Genomic DNA, 22,557 nt, shown 5'->3' with positions numbered 1-22,557 from the left:
GTTGTTCGTGCAAAATAGTTCTAATTCGGTGATATCCATATCTGACAGTGTTGCAGAGAATCATGTCCTGGATTGAGAGAAATATGTTTTCCCTGCTTTAATGTAGCACTTCTGTGTAATACTTATGTCGTCTTTATTGGAGTCAGTGTTGATAATCTCCACGTAGTTTGCAGATAGATAATTAAAACTGTATGCAGATAGAACATAATCTATAAGCATGTCTGTGCCTTGTGTGTCAGAAACGATTATTTGTTCACAAGTCAGTTTTCGTGACAGGCGCAGAACGTTGGTAAACACCACACAGTTCTACGCTTTATTCTTTAACTGATACTAAGGGGAGACAATTGGCTCAGTGTGGAGTGGAGCTCATTGTAAACACTATTTGTTACAGTTTAAAACACTTAAAGAGTCCTGAACAGGTTCTAGCACATGATACATTCTATAGTTCTATACTGCAGCTTCCAGCCTGGTAATGCCATGTTCTTTAGCCAAGGAGAACGGAAAAATTTCTCGTAGTCACATGTCGGAACACTTTATAAAATCTATAAGGTGATTATCGATAACTTTGTTAGCGCCTGGGCTTGTGATTAGACACATAAATGTATTGTGCATCCTTACAATTGAAGGCCTTCCACGTTAAAAGTCAGTTCTAACTGTCTCATCTTTCTCAACTACCAAGCCGCTGTTTCACAGGTAATCTCCTTCCATGCAAAAGTCGTGGTTTAATATTACATAGTCGCACATCTCCATTTTATTAAAAATTCCGGCAAAATCTTACTTTATGTTCAAGCCCAAAAGGTAATAGTCGTCCACAGAAAGCTGCTGCCATACTCCAGGCATTTCGTCCACTAGAACATCTAATTTAACGTCGCCTAATTCTTCTTCATATGGGATAGCCACACGATGTTTATATTTAACTTTCGGAACTTCCTAGAACGTGCAAAGTGTGAAACATCTAACAATAAACTGTAAATAATTTCATTTATCTTCGACATATTGACTCTGTCTTTGAAAATGTTACATCTCTATTGTTACTCTCTTGGTTCATGTGTTTATAAACAGTCCAGTTTAAGTGATATATTGTAATAAAGGTACCTTTGCGATGGCTAAAATGTTTATATGCTAGAAGCCAATAAAAAAAGGTAAAATAAAAGTGCCTTATTCTTTCCTTCCCCAATAGGACAGATGTGTTGTGCATTTGTTTGTTGCAGTGTAGATGAAAACAGGCTTTATTTGCGGTAACCACAGTTTTCAAAAATACTGCTGTACAGACTGATTACCAGCTTTCGACATTTAGATACTGCTGAAACAAAAGCATTAGATTCCCTGACGCATTTTAAAATATTATAGCATACTATTGCGACTAAACAGTTGTGGAAAATAATACAGGCTATAAAGTTTCAGAGAGATTTGCCACTATAGTTCTGAGTGCAAACTGCTGTTGTTGTACATAGCTTTCAGTAGCCCTGTGCCATTTCTAATAATAACAATAACTGGGAATCAATACCGTGAATAACAAAATGTATTATCTTTTTACCTCCTAAAATGTTGCTTGAGAACAATTTAAATGCGAAAATATTTATTTTGATGGTGTGTAGTGACAACAAGAGTAGACCTAATTAGTTACTATCAGTCTGTCTTTGTTTTATTGTTTGTGTGCTTATCTGCTTAACGTATTATTTTAGCTAATACATATTTATCAGCAGTTATAAGCCTGGTCAGATTTTTTTTTCATGATCTCGAACTCTTACGGCTGCCTTCTAAAGTGTCAACCGTTATTAGATACAGGAAACTAGCAATGGAGTACATACTTTAGAATTTCTGACATTAAATTGGGTAATACATGTATATGTATTAACCTCATCGAGGTTCTGGATAATTGGTGTAAGCATATCACTTTTTGTGCTACCTACATATTTTGCAGGCATTTTCTAATGTTTCAAGATGTTAGATGGTGAAAATAATTAATTTACGACTCTGTTGTGTTTTATCACCGTAGGTCTAATTACAAATAGATGTTCTTATACATAGCCTTCAGTAGGCTTGTGTCATTTGTAATAATAGCAATAAATGGCAGTCAGTAGTATCGTTTATATTTACTCTTGTGAATAACACGAAAAACTTTCTTCGTCCCTTCTAAAATGTTTGAGAACAAATTAAATGCGCAAATGTTTAATTTGAATATGTTTTGTGACTTGCAGCAGGAGTAGGCCTACTTAGTTACAATCAGACTGTGAATTTTTTCGTAGTTGCCTGCTTAGTGTACTGTTTTAAGTACCACCCATTTTTCTGCAGTCATATGCCTGGTCAGTGAAGTTTTATGACACTGAGTCGTATACCTACGTTCTAAAATGTCAATTGTTATTAATCATAAAAATCTAGCATTGGAGGACATACTTTATGACTTCGGGCACTAATTTGGCGACTATGTGGGTATGTGGAAATTAACCAACACTTTCTGTTATACTGCCATCGTATTTTTTTATATATTGTGACATCACACCAATTGATTCGAATTTTACAGCGTTTTTTTCATGTATTAACCTCAACCCGATCGTGGATAGTCGGTGTAAACACTGCACGTTTCACTCTGTATAAGTATGCTGCAACAACAATTGCTACCCAGTCTCTCCTTCTTCTACTACCATCATCATCATCATCGTCGTCGTCGTCGTCATTGTTACCATCATCATACTTGTCCATCCCATGAACCTCCGCGAAGAATTTGGATTACAACCCATGATCTTGATGGGCAATCAGGTACAGCCACGACACTTCCTATGGAGGGAGAAATACCAGAAGAACGTTTCTTTTCCATCAGAATTTGGTACCAATTTCCTACGAGTCGTCTGGCACCGCATAAATATGAGTTAGCAGCATCGCCTACAGAGATGTGTTTACCTCAGGAATTCTGTATGGAATGATTAATATGCAATTCAGCACCAACATCACTTAATTACCATAATTTCACAATGAATAATAATAATATGTACCTGTACACACACACATGTAATAATGAAAGTGATGACATTTCGAAAGAGGTAATATGAAAGAAGCTATTCGAAGTGTTTAGAAACGTAAAGAACCTGGAGATGATGATCCTTCAACAAAATTAGCTAAATCTCTGAGCAAAGTAATACAAAATAAAAATTGTGGAATCCTTTTCAGACTATATGCGGAGGAAATACATTGTCCAAAAGTGGACAATGCTGTAAATATTCTACTCCATGAAAACTGAGTCAGATCTGACAACAAAGCGTAGACCTATCATGCTCGATCCAGAGATGTCAAAGACGTTCACTGAACTGTCACCAATTTCATGGAGAAAGCAGTATAAATTGCTGCTTTTTCTAGGACTTGTAGATTTTGGACGGCTTGTGATTCATTTTCAATGCTTACATTTACAAAAGGTATTGGGAAATTGAGTTTATTTTCGTACAATTCATTCCTTTGGCATAAAGAAGATTAAACTGTTGTCAAATGGATGTTTGTTAAAAACTGATCGAGGTTACTTTCTCTGTTATATTTAGCTAACGACCATATCTGAATCTTTCAGCCAGCCATAGAGGAAAGTTTACTTCAAAAACCCTTTGATATATAGGGTGTTCGACTTCACTGACTTCAAAACCTCATTGAAATTTATTTCAGAAGAAATTAGATTAAACTGCACGTCCACCGAAACTGATCTACGTTTCCCATGATTTCCATAACTCGAATCAGTTGAAATTCAGATTGGTCTTTTGACAAAGCAATGGTCAATTATTTGCTCCTGTCTTCAGCTGTGCTGCTGATGTGTCTCTACTGATATCGACGTTAACCATCAGCTTACACTTAGCTAGCATATTTCATAATCCTTGGTGAAGAAGCTTGTAGGACTATTAGTGATGTGGATCTGAATGGTAGCAACCCAATGATGTGCATAGTGAATATTCAGTTGTTATTACTTATGTGACGTTAAGATCATGGATTCCATTGTCTATTAAACACAATTTTTTGACTTGATAAGTGTCACAATATACTATGAGATAACAATAAATCTGTGTAATATACCAAGTTTGTTTGTGTGCCCATCCTCTACAGCAACCACAGAAATATTTGTTTTGTAAGTAAAAGCCTGGAAATACGGGACAAACCACTCCACATTTGCAGATCACCTATGAGAACATAATTACAAACAAACCACTAGAGAAAAAGACACCAAAATAATTAGAGACAACAATAAAAAGCACTTTCTAACACTGCAAGAAAATTACCTCATCCAGAAAACCAAAGCAGATAAGAAAGCTCTGTTGAATGATTAAGTACACGTGCCAAACAAATCAGTATATTCAATGACAGATGAAATAATAGAATAACACTCTAAAAGAGGATAATAATAATAATAATAATAATAATAATAATAATAATAATAATAATAATAATAATGGTAATAACACCACCCAATGCATTTTCACTCACTTGTTTGTCCATGAACTCCTCCACAATACATTGAAATCAAAACTCAGATCGGCCGATTACCAACCAAAGCCCTGAACCACTTTGTGACAGCTATTACATTCATATTCAACACTACATCTAAAACCATCAATACCAACCCATCGCCCCCCTCCCCCCCCCCCCCCACACACACACACACAAACACAGAGAGAGAGAGAGAGAGAGAGAGAGAGAGAGAGAGAGAGAGAGAGAGAGAGAGAGAGAGCTAAACGTCATGAATAGATTTTAGTTTTACACATAAACTTTGTTAGGTTGTCAACATGTAGGTAAACAAACGGAACAGGAGGAAAAAAACATAAGGAACTCAGAATATTTACGTTGTTAAAAGCACAGTTTTTGGACAAATGCCTATAACTAGTGGCAAAAGAACAATAGTGCACCACAAATATAAGCGTAAACATGGTGAACAGTGTGAAAGAAAAAGTTCGGAAGACAAAAATGTGTTTATGTTTCGCGAATGAAGTAGTAGTGCGATCTCAATGCACACATTCAAACAACGTATGGAAAAAGTGAGTTTATTGTCATATGATCCTTACTTTCGGAATAATGAAGGATAAATTATTTCCAAATGGGTCTTTGTTAAAAACTGGTCGAGGTTACTTTACCTGTTTTCTGCTGTATTTAGCTAATGACTGTATCTGAAATCTCTGCCAGACATAGAGGAGTACAGTTTACTTCAAAAGTCATTTAATATGTAGGGTTTTCGACTTAACTGACTTCAAAACCTCACTGAAATTACTTTGAGAAGCACATTTTCAGATGCCAAAAAACTGTAAGTAATTACTTATTTCTATAAAAAAAATGCGACGTGAACTGTTTGATAATCAAAAAATAACAGATATAAAAACAAAACTGTATCGATCTAGATACCAGTGAAGGCGCCTTAAAGAAAAAAAAAAAAGGTGAACGTGTTTAGGAAAAATTAATTACAGATGCAACAAGAAAAGGCTGTTTTGTTTACAAAACAAATATTTCTGTGTGATATATCTTGTTTTGTCGCTCCTAACTATCGAAAATCACTCTATTCTGACGGCTGACATAGTGATGACCACTTAGTAGTAGCTCTTCAGTCCAAAAACTGGTTTTATGCAGCTCTCCACGCTACTATATCCTGTACAAACCTCTTCATCTCTGCTGCTTAATGCACAGTTTGTTCTCTGTCCCCTATTCTTCCTTCCAACAGTAAACTGATGATTCCTTGATGTCTCAGAAAATGTCCTATCAACCAACGCCACACATTTCCTTTCTCCTCAGTTGTATTTAATACTTCCTCATTAGTTTCGTGATCTATCCATCTAATTTTCAGTTTTCTTCTAAGTTTCAAAAGCTTCTGTTCACTTCTTGTCTGAATTGCTTACTGGTCACGTTTCATTTCCATTGACAGCTATACGCCAGACAAATACCTTCAGAAACGACTTCCAAATACTTAAATTTAAATTCGCTGTTAACAAATTTCTCTTCTTCAGAAACGCTGTTTTGGCATTGCAGCTCTACCTTTTATATCCTCTCTACTTCGGCTCCCATAAGTTATTTTACTATCCAAAGGCCAAAATTAGTCACTGCCTTTAGTGTTTCACATCCTAATCTGATTCTCTCACCATCATCTGGTTTAATTGGACTACATTCGCTTATTTTTGTTTTATGTAAAGGTTTTTTTTAAATTACCGCTACCAGTCACAAACTTTCTTCACTATTGTATTACTTATTAATTTAACGACATGTGTCGAGGGAGCACCTGATCATAAGGCTAAATGGCATTACAAAAACAATTTTACAATGAAGCCATACTGATTTCGCATAGTCTTTTCGTAAATGCTGTGGTTGTCTTTGTTCTTCTGACGTGGCAGTCTCGTTGTGATGTGCTGAGGTATTTCCATTTCCGTGGCTCTTTTGGCTTTCTTGGTCGCAGTTCACAAATTTTCACTAACGTAACAGCAACTTGGAAACACGATCACACAAACAAATTTGTAGTGGAGTGGACAAGATGGCGGTCTAAATACAGCTGGCTTCGATTTGACTATCGATGGCAGATGTTTACATGTCTTCCGCACGTCTTGTTATCGTATTACAGATGTAGGTCGACGAAATACATTACAAATTTAGCACCTGTTACACTATTATTATTCATATCATGATCTAATTATTTATTTTACATACTTCCCTCCCTTCGGAGGTCAATGAGCCGCGACGGAAACATATAAGATGGTTACACGGCAACTAACGCTGTATACAGTCAACGGTCATTTAGCTGGCAACATTTTCAGCCTGGATGCTTTCTCGCTGTTTGGGTTCTGCATCACGGACGAAGTTCAGGTCGTCTCGGACACAGCACCCTTCCAGGAACTTGATGACTTTTGTGCCCCTCTCGCGTCTTTGTCTGAGAATGGCCTGATGTGCGCCACTAATTTTGAGGCACATATTTCTTTACGTCCAGACGTGGTGCCCCGTTCATATCGAGCACGTCCCCTTCCAGTCTCCTTACAGATGGCCTTTAAGCTCGAACTCGATCGCCTTCACGACGCTGGTCAAAATTAGTTCTTGGGTCACACCCCTGGTTCTGGTCCAGAAGCCAAAATACTCCCCCTGGCTTTATGGAGATTGTAATTCGACGATCAGTTCCCACTGTCTGGTGGAAACCTACCTGTCACATCAACAGGACCTCCTGTAAAACTTGTTGGAGGTGAATGTTTTTTTCTAAAGTAGACCTTGCTAGTGCTTATTTATAGATTCCAATCTATGAGGAATTAAAATGCGTTGTTGTCATCAGTACATCTTTTGGCTTACACAAATCTCTTCTGCTCTAACGATCTTCCAGAGATACCTGGAACAGTTAACGATGTCCAATACAGTTAAGAACCTTCTACATCGCAGCGCGCCAGCAGTTGTTGGTTAATATATTAAAAAACTAGAAACCCGCCTCGATTGCGAAAAAAGCACCTAGTGTTAACCTAGGTTTCGGCGTAGATAACTACACCTTCTTCAGAACAATAAAACCCACAAGTGCCTAAGAAGACTTTTGTCAATGATTAAAAGAACACACTAGGTGCATTTTTCGCAATCGAGGCGGGTTTCTAGTTTTTTAATATATTGTAACAGTTACCTTTATGTCTTATTTGTTACCGGTACTATGCGCCAAGAACACTTGCATAACCTATGTACCCTCTTTACTACTTTGAGTGATGCAGGGCGCAAGTGCCATTTCCCATTAATGTGGTCGGTACGCGCTCTCAGCTCTCGCTCGATTCTGGTTACCAGAATTTCTCTTACGGTTCTCTGATGAGAAGCTGTTGACTCTCAGCGTCTGTTTTGTCGAATTGTTGATCCTACTGACATGACTTGTTGACACTCTTACAGTTTTTTGTAGATTGACTAATTGCAGCATAGAAGATATGCGAGATAAGCGTTTGAGCACCAGATTCATCTGCCGAACTGCAGCTCCTCTACCGCTCAGCGATCATTCACATCTTCTGCCTCGTGATGACTGGGTGTTGTGTGCTGTCCTTAGGTTACTTAGGTTTAAGTAGTTCTAAGTTCTAGGGGACTGATGACCATAGATGTTAAGTCCCATAGTGCTCAGAGCCATTTGAACCATTTGAACCATCATTCACAATGGAGCCCCTACCTCTACCATTGTCCCATCATCGAACACATCTTCTGTGGTGCTACGTATCAAGTTACTTTGCGTGCACGCTACCTCAGCTTATTGTACACCACAGGCCACAGTCATTGTCATGGACTCAGGAAAAGCAGTACTGAATCTTTGAATATCTGACCGATGGACACATGAACAAACACGCCAACGGCAGCGTATGAGTACATGCAAATCTACACAATATGATGCATCAATCTCTCAGGTCCTATACATGTGTCCATATTGGCGATATTTACGTTGGATGCTGTGAGGGCCCCTTAATATGTCTGCCATTGTCTATCGTCAGCAAACTATACCAGGCGCTACTGTCTAGTCATGGGCACCCGTTAGTTTGTCTACAGTACTCCTCAGCTCACCCATACCTTCAGGAAGCAACACGTCACAACAGTTCTCCAGTACTGTGCCATGGTTGCTGAGGAACATATCATGGATATGATACAGCCTTCAAAGCGATAGCGGGCGTTACGCACCACTAGGTTGGTGTCTCTAAATCACCTGCTTGTCTATGTCTGTTGGGTGGCCCCCACGGATACTTAACCATCACCTCAGACATCACTGGCAGTTGTTACTACCCACTTCTCAAGATATTGTGACTATATAGACTTCCCCGTCGTATTAGTATATCAAATTCTTGTCGGGTTTCCGGCCGGATCAAACTGTCATCTGAGCACAAAATTTCACCGGTCCATCTGGCCGCCATCATAAGGTGAGAAAAGCTACGCTCCTCCCGACTATAACTGATTCCACTCGCAAATGATTGCACCTTTATATGCATCGGAAGTACAAGAGCGCATGCGCTAGATGCAGTGTGCACGCACTCAATCATTCCTGCTGCCCACTGACGCAAAAAGGAATTGCAGCGCTTCCGGTGGTGAATTCTCTTGAAAACGATATATCGTTACAAATGATTATTCATAGCCGGCCAATTCAATTGCCGTTGTTTCTTCATATCTGAGAAAGGATTCCACGTTTCACTTAGCGGGTATCCAAAATGACGATTAATGATATTATCTGCTAGTCTGATTTCAGCAGATTCTTTTGAAACATAATCCCAGTACCAAGAAGCATTTGCTACTACTTGCGTCTCATTGTATAGCATCCAGTGTCCACCGCAGATTTATATGGCCGTAATAATAGCGTATGGCGATGATGTTCAACACACATGTCGACGGTACGAATAGTTTGGCCAATGTAAATTTTCCCGCACTCACACGGTATTTGTAAGCGCCAGACTTCCTTAAAACTAAATCATGTTTGACAGAGCCAAGAAGTGTTCGTATCTTAGCTGGCGGACGAAAAACGCATCTGATCTCATATGTCTTCAAAAGTCTATCTATCTTGGCGGACATATTCCCAGCATACGGAAGAAAAGCCACAGACCTAAAGTGTCTTCAGAAGGTTCAGATAGAGGTCCAAACTCAAAAGCACGTCGAATTTGTCGGTCCGTATAGCCGTGCTAAGACATGAGGGAATGACTTCCATGGTACTAGAGGGAGCTGTAGAGGGCAAAAACCATAGAGGAAGGCAGAGATTAGAATACCTCAAGCAAATAATTGAGGACGTAGGTTGCAAGTGCTACTCTTAGATGAAGAGGTTAGCACAGGGGAGGAATTCGTGGCGGGTCGCATCAAACCAGTCAGTAGACTGATGAACCAAAAAAAAAAAATAGCCGTTATTATTGAACACGTCCGTAAGATGTTGCAACACCCAGCTGGGAACCCGAAAAGAATTTGATATTCTCAAGATATTGTTTGCTACTGTGTCATCAGTCCACCTACGATATATTCTAACCCTACAGGCAGGCGAACGGTCTGCGAACTTCAGCGTCGCGGAAATCCTACAATCATACATTTATCAAAAGAGCAATGAGTGACGTCCATGAAAATGGCGTGTCAAGTCTATTTAGACACCTACATTAGCAGCACACATGATGCACATACGCCATGAGCTGCAAGCTATATAGGTAAAATCCAGTAAGTGAAAATAACGACACGGCTCAACAGTTCAAGGTACCCATTTTGATTGCTGTGAAATGGTAACAGCGCACACTCTGCTGTATCTGGGTAAACCTTACTTGACAAAGTAGTTGGCCCACGTCTGGTAGTATCTGGATTGCAGCCAGCTAATGCCGATCGTCCCGTTGTGGGCTTTCATCCATCTGGGAGCCGACCAGGGTGCTGCGTGTATCTTCAGCCCATTGCCCGATAGTCTCTGGGCCAACAGTAGCAGTGGAATCTGCAACCAAAGATCAGTACTATGGTACTACGTGTGACAGATTTTTAGGCTAAATATGAACTGTAAGTGAATGTTAGTTCTGCTTAAGACGCTGGTTATTCCAACAGCGATATTGCGAAACACCTGCTCACTTCTCGGCTTTGCCGTTCACAACATCTCAACAGGAACAACAGCATTCCCTTAGTAAGAACAACATAGAGAAACAAATTTACATACTTTACGGTGCTACACTCTCCAAAATGTTCCTTCGGTATCCTTCAATACTAGTTATGAGACAGTGGCAAACATCTGGAATGGAATGATCATATAAAGTTGATCGTCGGTAAAGCAGATGCCAGACTGAGATTCACTGGAAGAATCCTAAGGAAATGCAATCCGACAACAAAGGAAGTAGGTTACAGTACGCTTGTTCGCCCACTGCTTGAATACTGCTCAGCAGTGTGGGATCCGCACCAGATAGGGTTGATAGAAGAGATAGAGAAGATCCAACGGAGAGCAGCGCGCTTCATTACAGGATCATTTAGTAATCGCGAAAGCGTTACGGAGATGATAGATAAACTCCAGTGGAAGACTCTGCAGGAGAGACGCTCAGTAGCTCGGTACGGGCTTTTGTTAAAGTTTCGAGAACATACCTTCACCGAAGAGTCAAGCAGTATATTGTTCCCTCCTACGTATATCTCGCGAAGAGACCATGAGGATAAAATCAGAGAGATTAGAGCCCACACAGAAGCATACCGACAATCCTTCTTTCCACGTACAATACGAGACTGGAATAGAAGGGAGAACCGATAGAGGTACTCAGGGTACCCTCCGCCACACACCGTCAGGTGGCTTGCGGAGTATGGATGTAGATGTAGATGTTTTCTTCTGTTGCCAGTATTATGCGTGCTAATTTGGCATGAGATACTTATCTGCTTGTTTTGTGCTTGATTTCCGTCACTTACATAAGATGAGGATGAAATACTAGACGAAACCTTAGCTATCTGGAGGCACTGGGAACACAGAAAATGGGATGTAAGCCCAGTAGTAAAACTTTGCGACAATAAAGACTGCGAACCACTGTAGTAAAATTGTTTCTCGTTGTCTGTTACGGGGATGGTTGGTTCGCTAACATTTCCTGATCGCTTTTTAAGTAAATAACAAATAATTAACTGGTCTCTAACGTATCAATCACAAAACAAATTAATGTTAAGGGTGATCGTAGGTGCATCCTGTTCGAATAAATATTTCCAGCTGCAAGTGGTTAAATTTAACAAATAAAGTTTATTGTTCACAAATCACACTATTCTTCGCAGGGTGGTTGTAAGATGTCAGTAAGTAAATGCACAGATATACCTTGATACCCAAATATAGTAATTAGCAAATACACTATGTTGTGGTTGGCAGGAGAGCCAACACCGTGTTAATAGAGGAGGCCGAAAGGCAAGCGTTTTAGCTCACGCAGGCGGGCGTGTGGTCTCAAACAGGACAAGGAAATTAGAATTTAGAAAAACGGTCGTAGCTGGTGGAATACTTAACTTTAATCCATTAATGACGAACGTCGGTCTTGACGGTACATGGTTCAATATCAATAATAACTGATAATGGCCCCTTGCTAGGTCGTAGCAAATGACGTAGCTGAAGGCTATGCTAACTATGGTCTCGACAAATGAGAGCGTATTTTGTCAGTGAACCATTGCTAGAAAAGTCGGCTGTACAACTGGGGCGAGTGCTAGGAAGTCTCTCTAGACCTGCCGTGTGGCGGCGCTCGGTCTGCAATCACTGATAGTGGCGACACGCGGGTCCGACGTATACTACCGGACCGCGGCAGATTTAAAGGCTACCACCTAGCAAGTGTGGTGTCTGGCGGTGACACCACACACTATATAAAAATAATCACGGTAAAATAAAATAAATAAAATAGCTGGGAAACACAGTCAGTGTTGCACTAACTCAATAAATAGAAGCCCAATGGATACACCGCCATTTAATAATGATTAAGTCCCCACTGGTGAACTGAGTTAAAAATTATACTTCTTGCAACTAATTAGTTCCCGAATTTACTGCCATCCAGAATAATTCTGTCTCTCAAATTGTTATTGGGACCGAGAGTTGGTTGGAATCCAAAGTGGTAAACTCTGAGATATTTAGTGAGTCATGAAACTTATAAGGGAAAGACAGATCCGAGGCCACAAGAGGGGAAGTGTTCTCTGCAGTTGAGAAAAATACGTCTCTACTGAGGTCGAATTTGAATGTGACAGTGAAGTTATCTGGTCCCGTATAACAGGTGTAGGTGAAATGAAACCAATTGTTGGGTTTTTTTACCGGCCATTCGACTCCGCTGTAACAGTTATAGAGTCACTGAAAGAAAATCTACGGTCAGTAGAGCGGAAATACCAACATCATGCAATAACAGTTGTCGGCGACTTTAACCTAACGAGTGTAGATTGGTATATTTATGGATTCATTGCGGGGGCAGTCATACGGAGTAATTTTGAACACGTTTTCTGAAAACTTTCTTGAGGAGCTAGCTCGGCAGCCTACACGCAATGGGAACGTCTTAGATCTTCCAGCTGCACACCAGACGTTATCGACAGTTTCAGTATAGAAACGGAGATTAGCGATCATGGTGCCATTATAGCAACTATGGTTACGAAATTTAACAAATCAGTCAAGAAGTTTAGGAGTCTGTTTCTGCTAGATAGAGCAGATAAGCAATTGTTAGCACCTCGCTTACACTGTGAACAGACATCACTTAGCTCCAGTAAGATGGACATAGAAGAATTATGCACTAAGTTTAAGTAGATTGTAAATCGTAGACTGGAGAGCTATCTGCCTAGTAAGTGCATAAAGGCTGGAAAAGACCCACTACGGTTTCATAACTAAATTCGGAAGATGCTGAGGAAGCAGAGACTATTGCACTCTCGATGCAAAAGAGAACGCATAAATGACAACAAGCAAAGGCTAGTAGAGGTTCATACGTCTGTGAAAAGATAGCTGGTTCTAATGTGGAAAAATGTAAGTAGGAAGAACAAACCTGCAACGTTCGGTTACAGTCCAGCTTGACACAGTCAAGTCGCTTAAATATCTTGGCTTAACGTTGCAAAGCGATATGAAACGGTTTATTGGGAGAATTCTAGGAAAGAGTGGTTCATGAGCAAAGGAGAGCGCGTATAGGACACCTGTTCTTGAGTACTGCTCAAGTGTTTGGAATTGGTGCCAAGTCGTATTAAAGGCAGCCACCGAATCAATTCGGAGGCGGACTGCTCGATTTCTTACCGATAAGTTCGAACAACATGTAAGTGTTACTGAGATGCGTCGGGAACTCGAATAGGAATCACTGGAGGGGAGGTGACATTCATTTCGAGAAACGTTCTTTTCGAGAAACACTATTGAGAAAATTTAGAGAACCGGGATTTGAAGCCGATTGCCGAACAATTCTACTGTCTCCAAGACATATGACGCGTATGGACAATGTAGATAAGATACGAGAAATTAGGGCTCATACAGAGGCATATAGACAGTTGTTCTCCCCTATCTCTATTCGGGAGTGTAACTGGCAGGGAAATGACAAATAGTGGTACAGGGTACCCTCCACCACCGATCATACGGTGGCCTGCGGAGTAACTATGTGGATGTAGATATAGGAGTCCAAATCAAATTCCCACATTAAAATATTAGTTCTGCTGAACAAATGGCAGAAATAAAACAGAGACCTGACCTGAAGCCCCCACTGGAGTCAAGAGAAATATTTTAGTGCGGAACACGACTTCTGAAAGGGAATTACTTCCATGGCGTGTCTGAGAGAAATTAATAAAAGAAAATCATAAATGGTAGCAGTAAAATTTATAATAACAAACAAAACCATTGTTAGAAGCTTGAAACGTCACACCGAAACGAAGATAATACCCGGCTCATTTCCTGAGAAGAATTCATCTTCGCAATTCTCCAGAAAGCCGGCCAGGGTGGCCGAACGGTTCTAGGAGCTACAGTCTGGAACCGCGCGACCACTACGGTCGCAGGTTCGAATCCTGCCTCGGGCATGGATGTGTGAGATGTCCTTAGGTTATTTAGGTTTAAGTAGTTCTAAGTTCTACGTGACTGATGACCTCAGAAGTTAAGTCCCATAGTGCTCAGAGCCATTTGAATCACTTGAATTCTCCAGAAAGCCCGCAAAAACAAGTGGATTGCATCTTTTAGCCACTTGGTTAGTTCATAATTCTATTAAACAGATATGACACAAATACTTTAAAGTAACACAAATACTTTAAATTACTCAGCAAGTGGATTTTTGTGTGGGGGTATCGCAAGACATAATAGTTGCACTGAAAGACCACACTGACATCCGCATTAGGTCTAAGAGAAATATTCACTTAATTAATTTTCATGCCTTGCCTCCAGCTTGTCACTGGAATACCTAAGAATGAGGCAATTTGAATTTGAAATACACTGTATGCAACAGATCAGCAGTCTATAAAAACAGGTTTATAGTCTTGGATCATAATGTTGCCATGAAGAATGAAGCCAATACAGTCCAGTCGCATAAGCATGCATTTGCATACATTTCCATTCCAGTTTAACACATTGTGCGTTACTTTCTTTTTCTTTTTTTTTTTTTTTTTTTTTTTTTTTTTGAATAAATCATACAGTATGGGTACCTACACAATGACTCAAGGGACTCGAGTAGATTTGGTCCGTCATGATTTTAATGATGTGTGAAACAACATACCATAAAATGAATAATCAGAAAACCCAAAGATATATAGTAATTAGCAAACACACAATATAAAAATAAAATAAAATAAATGCCGGCCATAGTGGCCGAGCGGTTCTAGGCGCTACAGTCTGGATCCGCGCGACCGCTACGGTCGCTGATTCGAATCCTACCTAGGGCATTGATGTGTGTAATGTCCTTAGCTTAGTTAGGTTGAAGTAGTTCTAAGTTGTAGGGGACTGATGACCGCAGCAGTTAAGTCCCATAGTGGTCAGAGCCATTTGAACCAATAAAATAAATGAAATATCTGAAAAACACTGTGCTTGTCTTGTGTTAGACCCTGGTTGCAGTCCTGTCGTTTTATTTCTCCTGTGGTTATCGTGATAACGTTGCTGTCCTCTCCACGAGTGGCAGTAACAGAGTGTATCGATACTAGAACTGCTGTAGTATCTTTGGGGTGGCGGATATAGTTTCGGCTGGGCGGTGTGTGACCAGTCGGTCGGTTGGCGTGGAGCAGCAAGGAAGTCTTGGTCGCGCGTTCTCTGGCCAGGGCCGCTGGCGGTGTATTCAAGTTGGCCAAAATTGCAGCCGTCTTCACGTGGAGGTTAACTTAATTTATTCCCTGTTATTGAAGCTGACCAGCGGTATCTTCTGCCTTGTGGCCGTTGACGTTTCGGTTACCTGCCCTGGTCGTTGACGCAATTTTCGGCAGTGTATTTTCCTCGCCGTGTTGTTGCTGTCCAGCACGGCATGTAGTTCGACGGCTGAGGTGTTGTTGACCGTTGTGGGCGCCAATATTCTGAGTGTCGTTGTATTTAAATTGGCCAGGCCAGGCCGACAATTGGAAACTTCTCAGCGCCATTCCTTGTGTGTTACATAGTAATTTCCCTGTCTGGGTATTAGTTATTTGGTTGATGTGTGGCTTCAGCTGAGTATCAATATCTCTTAGTGTTCTTGTCTTGCCCTTAAGGCATGAGATTGTTAGTGTTTTATACGGGGCTTTCAGCCAAATTTTATATGAGGTGTTGTAAGATAAGGCCTTATGCCTTTTAAATTGAAACTCTTTTTCTAGGCCTTAAGCTGTTAAACATATTTTGTTGATATGTGGCCTTCCGTCCAGTATCAATATTTCTTAAATTAATGTTCTTGTCTTTCCCTTAAGGCATGAGATTGTTATTCTTTATACCTGTAGGTGCCTTCCGTCGAATTTTATATGAAATATTTTAAGATACGGCCTTCTGCCTTTTAAAATTGAAAGTCTTCTTTTTATGGCTTAAACCGTTAAATTATTTGCTGATGTGCGGCCTTCAGCCGAGTTTTTATATCTATTGAATTAATGTTCTTTTCTTGCCCTTAAGGCATAAGATTGTAATACTTTTGTATGGAGCCTTCAGCCGACTTTTGCATGAAATGTTTTAAGATAAGGCCTTCTGGCTTTTGATTGAAATTCTTCTTATTGCTTACTATGCAGCCTCCAGCCAAGTTCCATTAAAATTAAATTGCTAAGGCCATCATCCTGTTTAGATTGAAGATTTAGAAAATATTTTCGGGTGAAACCTCAAGCAGAACCTTGTATTTCAATTTCTTACTTAGGCCTTGTGTCTTGGATTTTGAGTGTGGCCTACAGCCCGATCTAAAGTTAATTAATGGAGGTCGAGTAAAGTTTTGAGTGTTTTGCATCCTTTTTATAATGTTGTGTGTTGATATACCAAGTCTGTATGTTGAGTGCAAATGACAGCAACTTATTTTGGCCCCTTTCCACAACCTAATCCGCTCTGTCCTGCTAGCCCAGGCATTTCAGTGTTCACTGCTAAAATTTATCGCAGTCAAACGCAAAACACTGTAGCCGTTGCATGGCCCTGAAAGTAAAATACAGTAAGTAGCCCCTAAGGAACCCGCCTACCGCAGTGGTGTCACGGCGACAGCAGTGCTGGTGCAGAAAGTAGCCCGAAGTGGACGCGTCGCGTCGCTTCGTGCCATGCCATGCCATGCCACGCCATGTCATGCCATGCCGGGGACCACGAGAACTGCGGGCCCGGCAACGAACTTGTGACGTCACGCTAAGCTACTTGCCCGTGATACTTCGAAAACGCTCAGCTCCATGTAGCGCTCACGTGAAATCAATATGTGGATGAAAAGGTACCCACTACAGGTCTGAAGTTTGTCGTGTGCTATCGAGAGATTTCATGCACTTAATGGTGCAGACAAGAATTATCAAACTCGTCTGAAAAATTTACTCTCTCCCCGCCGGAGGTGACTGCTGGCGCTCGTAAGACATGTAGTATCATCTAGTGTAACGTGCGCGCCACAGCCTGTCTTTCGTGTGGGCCTTGAAGTCACGAGTGTGCGCGAATAGATCTTAAAACGCGTGTCGCGTGTGTCCTGCAGCGTTATGGTGGGAGCGATGCTAACTCTACACACTTCTAGCTTTCAGGAGTTTGATAGATTTTGCAGCATTCTGATACTCTCTCCAGGAAATCAAAGAAGCCGCCGAACATTCACATTGCCCTTCCTGCAGGCACTCGAGGTGACCAAGCAGTTGAAGCTGACACGGATTCCATTACAGGTCATGTAGTCGTTTCATAAGAACACTCCTTCGCAGACAAACCCTCTTGTGAAGGATCTGCAGTTCCTTAACCGATTTAATTACGATCGGGCCCACCTGGTCATTGCGCAAGTACTCGGTACAATCGTATGACATGACTAACAAACACTAGGTACGAATCATTAGTTCAAAATGGCTCTGAGCACTATGGGACTTAACATCTATGGGCATCAGTCCCCTAGAACTTAGAACTACTTAAACCTAACTAACCTAAGGACATCACACAACACCCAGTCATCACGAGGCAGAGAAAATCCCTGACCCCGCCGGGAATCGAACCCGGGAACCTGGGCGTGCGAAGCGAGAACGCTACCGCACGACCACGAGATGCGGACTACGAATAATTAGTCATGATTCTAAAGCCTACTACATTTCTATGTTTCTAGACGAGAACGACTTCACAATGTCCTACATATATGTAGATCTGCTTGCTTACGCAATAAAGATCTAACAATTTCGGATCAGATATTGCTAGGAACTTTAAAAGATAAAGCACTGTAATACATAAACACGCAATTTTTGAAAAATCTGACATTAAAATCAGTGTTTTCTAAAATTCATTTCTACCTAACATAGTACTAGTATATTTTTCCTGGGTTACGCTCAAAAATAAATTTTATTCTATTGATAACTTTTGTAGAGCACATCGAGATGTGCTCTGCCGATGAGGAAATCTTCGATTATAAATCTGGATACATAGACAAACGTACTGTCTTAAGCAAAACTGGATACCTCAGTCGGTTCAGTACTTGCTCGCAAAAGTCAGAGCTCTCAGGTTCGAGTCCCAGTACGGCACACGTTTGAGTCTGCCAGGACGTTTCTGTACTCAAATATTGGTCGAACGAAAGTTTTGTTAGTCGATTACATTTCCTGACGTTTCTTACAATGAACCTCAGACAGGCATCAACTGTGATTAGTTTTATGTGGAGGTTCGAGTCCTCCCTCGGGCATGGATGTGTGTGTTTGTCCTTGGGATAATTTAGGTTAAGTAGTGTGTAAGCTTAGGGACTGATGACCTTAGCAGTTAAGTCCCATAAGATTTCACACATATTTGAACATTTTTTTGAAGTTTTAAATCGATCCGCACACAAAGTCCAAGATATTTGACATATAGGACGGCTGCAGTGATTGTTCTGCATATGTTTAATCATACTATAATGGGTCTTGTACATATTTCTGCGCAGTACGTTACATTTACATGCTGTCTCCTTTCTCTTTCGGCCTCTTTTTTTTTCTGCATTTGCACATATACAAGGTGTATAGATTAACTACCGTTTTTTACATTTGTAATGAAAGTCTTAAGACGAAACGCATTTCTCTTTAAGTGAGGCATCTTAAGTGGTCACGGTAACAATAACTTTTTTTTTGTCTTACCATTTTGTTTGCTTGCATCATGAACTGCTCGCATGTTTTAAATTACTACTATAAACAGTATTAATTACTATCGTTACTCACAGTTTTTTTCTTGTTTACGTCATTATTTCTGTTCGTCTACATATAGGTCTTAGATTTTCGCTCACAATATTTTCACAAACATTAAACATATCCACATTTTGTTGTTGTGAAGAATCACCATCATCTCGGCATTTGGTGTGTTTTGTTTTGCTATTGCGTGATGCGTGTGTGTTTTTAGTTTTGATACTGATGGGAACGTCCGTTATTTCTTTCTCTCTCTCTCTCTCTCTCTCTCTCTCTCTCTCTCTCTCTCTCTCTCCCTCCCTCTCTCTCTCTCTCATTCTGCCCCCCTGCCTGCCTGCCTGTGTGTGTGTGTGTGTGTGTGTGTGTGTGTGTGTGTGTGTGTGTGTGTGTGTAAGGGGGGGCTAACATGTCTTAATTACTGGGTGTGTTATTGCTTTATTATCAGTACATTGGTAGTTGATCTAGAGCGGGGGATATTGCCTAGTTTGTGATACTACTTTGTGGTGTAGGGGATTGTTCTTTCTCTACACTACGTTTTATTACTTTAAATAGCATCTGGTTGCTGGCGTTTGTCTGGTCATTTATTATGTGTTTCTTCTCTATTATTTCTTTTTGAATTTGGAAGCCTTGTAGGTTTAGGAGGTGCTTCTTGTTGCTTAATTCGACTATTTTCATGTTCTTTTCTATTGGGGTAGCACGGTGGTTTTCTTGCCAGAGGTGTCCCACAAATGTTTAATGGCTGATACCATATTTCCATGCTGTTTTGTGTGTTCTTTATACCTTATTTCAAACGTTCTGCGTGTCTGCCCTAAGTATAGAATATCACAGTTCTTACTGGAGTTCGCAAACGCCAGTTTTTTGGTACACGTCGTGTGGTCGTCCTGTTTTAGACACTTCTGTAAAAGAGTCTTTTTTCTCTTTGAGGATGTTCCCAATTCTGTGTATCAGTTTGTTTCCATATGTGAGTGTGTACTAGCTTGTTCTGTTAGTTTCTGTGTGTTATTGTTTTCTGTCTGAATAATTACATCCAGCTCTTTAGTGTAGTTACGTAGGTCATGTCACATTGTGTTTAATCTGTGGAGCGTACATCTAAGGGCAGATTCTTTTTGGATCTGTGGGTCTTTACACCTAATTGTGTCTGTTGTATTGTTTCCTGTAAATGCTGTATGAGTTAACCTATACAAATTGCACATTACATTTTTAATTGTCAACTGCCAATCCCTCCACAAGTACTATTTCTCTGCAGATCTTTCTGTATTTCCGTACAATGTTCTAGAGTTGTGACTTCTCTGTATGTAAGAGTATTGCCTACAGAAAGGCACATAGAACTTGTAACAATTTCCATTAGGTCATTTATGTATATACTAAGAAAAGCAATAGTCCTCTAACACTCCCACGGGGTAAGCCCCGAGATACTTCGCAAAATTCCTTGCGTGTAAAAATTTGAGAGCTGACACATCTTTAAGATCCAAGATGTGATAATTTTGCACAGTATTAAGCGCTAAGCACAGCATTCAACGGTACTTGCTTCTATCAAGAACATTGTTCTCATTGTACGTAATTCAGCACCACGAAATTACCTACAGCACTTCAAAATTATGTATATTTCAGTTATTAAGTGTACATATTGTACATAAACTTACAAAGTATTTAGTTTTAGTTGATATATGATATGCTGTTATTGGCACCTCAACTAACGACACATCAACAGCAGTACTTATGGAAAACCTGTCGCATATCCCCATTCTACAGTGTTCCATACCAACCAGCAGGCGAGGACGTACTCAAGTCAGCCTCGCACTATCAGGAACAGTGGTCACATGAAGGAATATCCTGCAGTGTTAAAATTTCAAGATGGCTGATTGGTGGGATACATCCTGAAAGATCCTCAGCACGAAAAGCGCCACCCTTAATGATTTCTGGAGAAGTATCATGCCCAATGCAATGACGGAGTACATTCATCTGCCAAGCCCCATATTGGCTGAAATTTAAACCTGGTTGATGAGGACAAAAGGACTTAGAGATAGATTGTGACAGGAAAGCAAGACATGAACTGACATGAAAACAGATATGCAGGAAGCTGTATAATCAAAAACTACCCAACGTGAACAGCAAACTACAAACGTTGACAGCAGAGCCTCTGTTTCAAAATCATTAATTTCACAATGCCTTGAAGCGAGGAAATTGATGCTGCGAGCATTCTGTTGGACAGAACAATGTTCAGATGAATAGTCACTCCAGTCTTTACCAATAGATGTGTTTATGTTTAGACAACCACAGCGGTGGACTATCACGGTCACTGTCTTCATCCTGCAGTGAATCACTGCGGGGATTCATTGTTGCTGTAGGACGCAGCGTCTCACTGTGGTCTGGCCTACGTGTTGTAGATGTGTTACACGGTAGGATATGTCAAAGTACTGTGTAACTCTTTTTACACAATGCCACAACGTGTGATCCATGATGCATGGCCTGTCTACCAAAACGATACTGCCTCTATTCATACGTTTGGAATTGTCCAAGACTTGTTTAATGACACGATGAAGTGATGAAGTAGTACTACGGCGCTTTTAATAGCTCCCTCGCCCTCTCATCCCCACCCTAGACCCCCAAAACCCTCTAATCCCCCACTCATAATAAAAACGAACCTTTGTGAGATATTTACAGGACAAGTTGTCGAGTCGTTTTCCCGCCTCAAGGACGATATTTCTGAAATTGCGACCTTTTTGTGGCAGGAATAGATGCATACCCCTTTATTTTGAACATCGCTCACCGGATAAAAATGCAATTCATGCAATATAAGGGAAGAAAAGTGTACAAAGAAGACAGTTACGTCACATTTCACAGTTATTCAAATTATTTAAGCGAACCGTCTTTATTGACATATCATAATAAAAATGTGGGCTAGAGTCTTCAACATTTTTCGTTAAGGAAAATACCTTTTACGTGATACAACTGCAAAGACTGGTCTTGACTTTCGGCGGAAGTGAGACGTGACTTACCAGCAATAATCCCAAATAAATTCTCACATTTCGGAAAATAAAATTCATGCATTATCTTAATTGTGTGTCTATAATTGAAGAAACCTGTTATTAATCATATGGAAACAGAGCGCTTTCCTTGATTTTTTTTTTAAATAAAAAGGCTTTCAATTTTTACATCAAATAAATTAAGGAACTCTACAGACAGATGCGTGACGTACTGCAAGAACAGGGTTCAACACAAACTTTAATCACTGTGCAGCTGAAGTCGTGATTCCTAGGTCCAATGCAGGAACATAATAACACAAATTACCTTGTACTCGATGTCTTCTGGCTGGAGACTAAAGTTCTTTAGGGTCGGGTCAGGAGTCTTGCTGTCGTCGTACGTGTAGTTGCGTGCCGAGAAGTCGGTGCCACCCATGGGCAGGCGGATCAGGGAGTACCGCGAGCTGCCGTCGCTGTTTCCGAAGTAGCTCCT

General features: G+C 40.5%; 1 protein-coding gene across 1 annotated transcript in view; it reads right to left on the bottom strand.

The window, feature by feature from the left end:
• LOC126335892 (lysosomal acid glucosylceramidase-like) overlaps positions 1–22,557 on the bottom strand; it is a 126,522-nt gene that overhangs the window by 45,706 nt on the left and 58,259 nt on the right. Inside the window, exons 4-5 of the mRNA XM_049999363.1 lie at positions 22,393–22,555; positions 10,224–10,384 (exon numbers count right to left, since the gene is read on the bottom strand). Of these exons, the coding sequence (XP_049855320.1) occupies positions 10,224–10,384; positions 22,393–22,555 (324 nt within the window). The remainder of the gene's footprint in view (positions 1–10,223; positions 10,385–22,392; positions 22,556–22,557) is intronic.

The sequence above is a fragment of the Schistocerca gregaria genome, chromosome 2 (genome assembly GCF_023897955.1).
Source record: "Schistocerca gregaria isolate iqSchGreg1 chromosome 2, iqSchGreg1.2, whole genome shotgun sequence".
In the NCBI taxonomy this organism is placed as follows: domain Eukaryota; kingdom Metazoa; phylum Arthropoda; class Insecta; order Orthoptera; family Acrididae; genus Schistocerca; species Schistocerca gregaria.
Note: the sequence above shows the minus strand (reverse complement) of the source record. Positions and strands in the feature narration are given on the sequence as shown.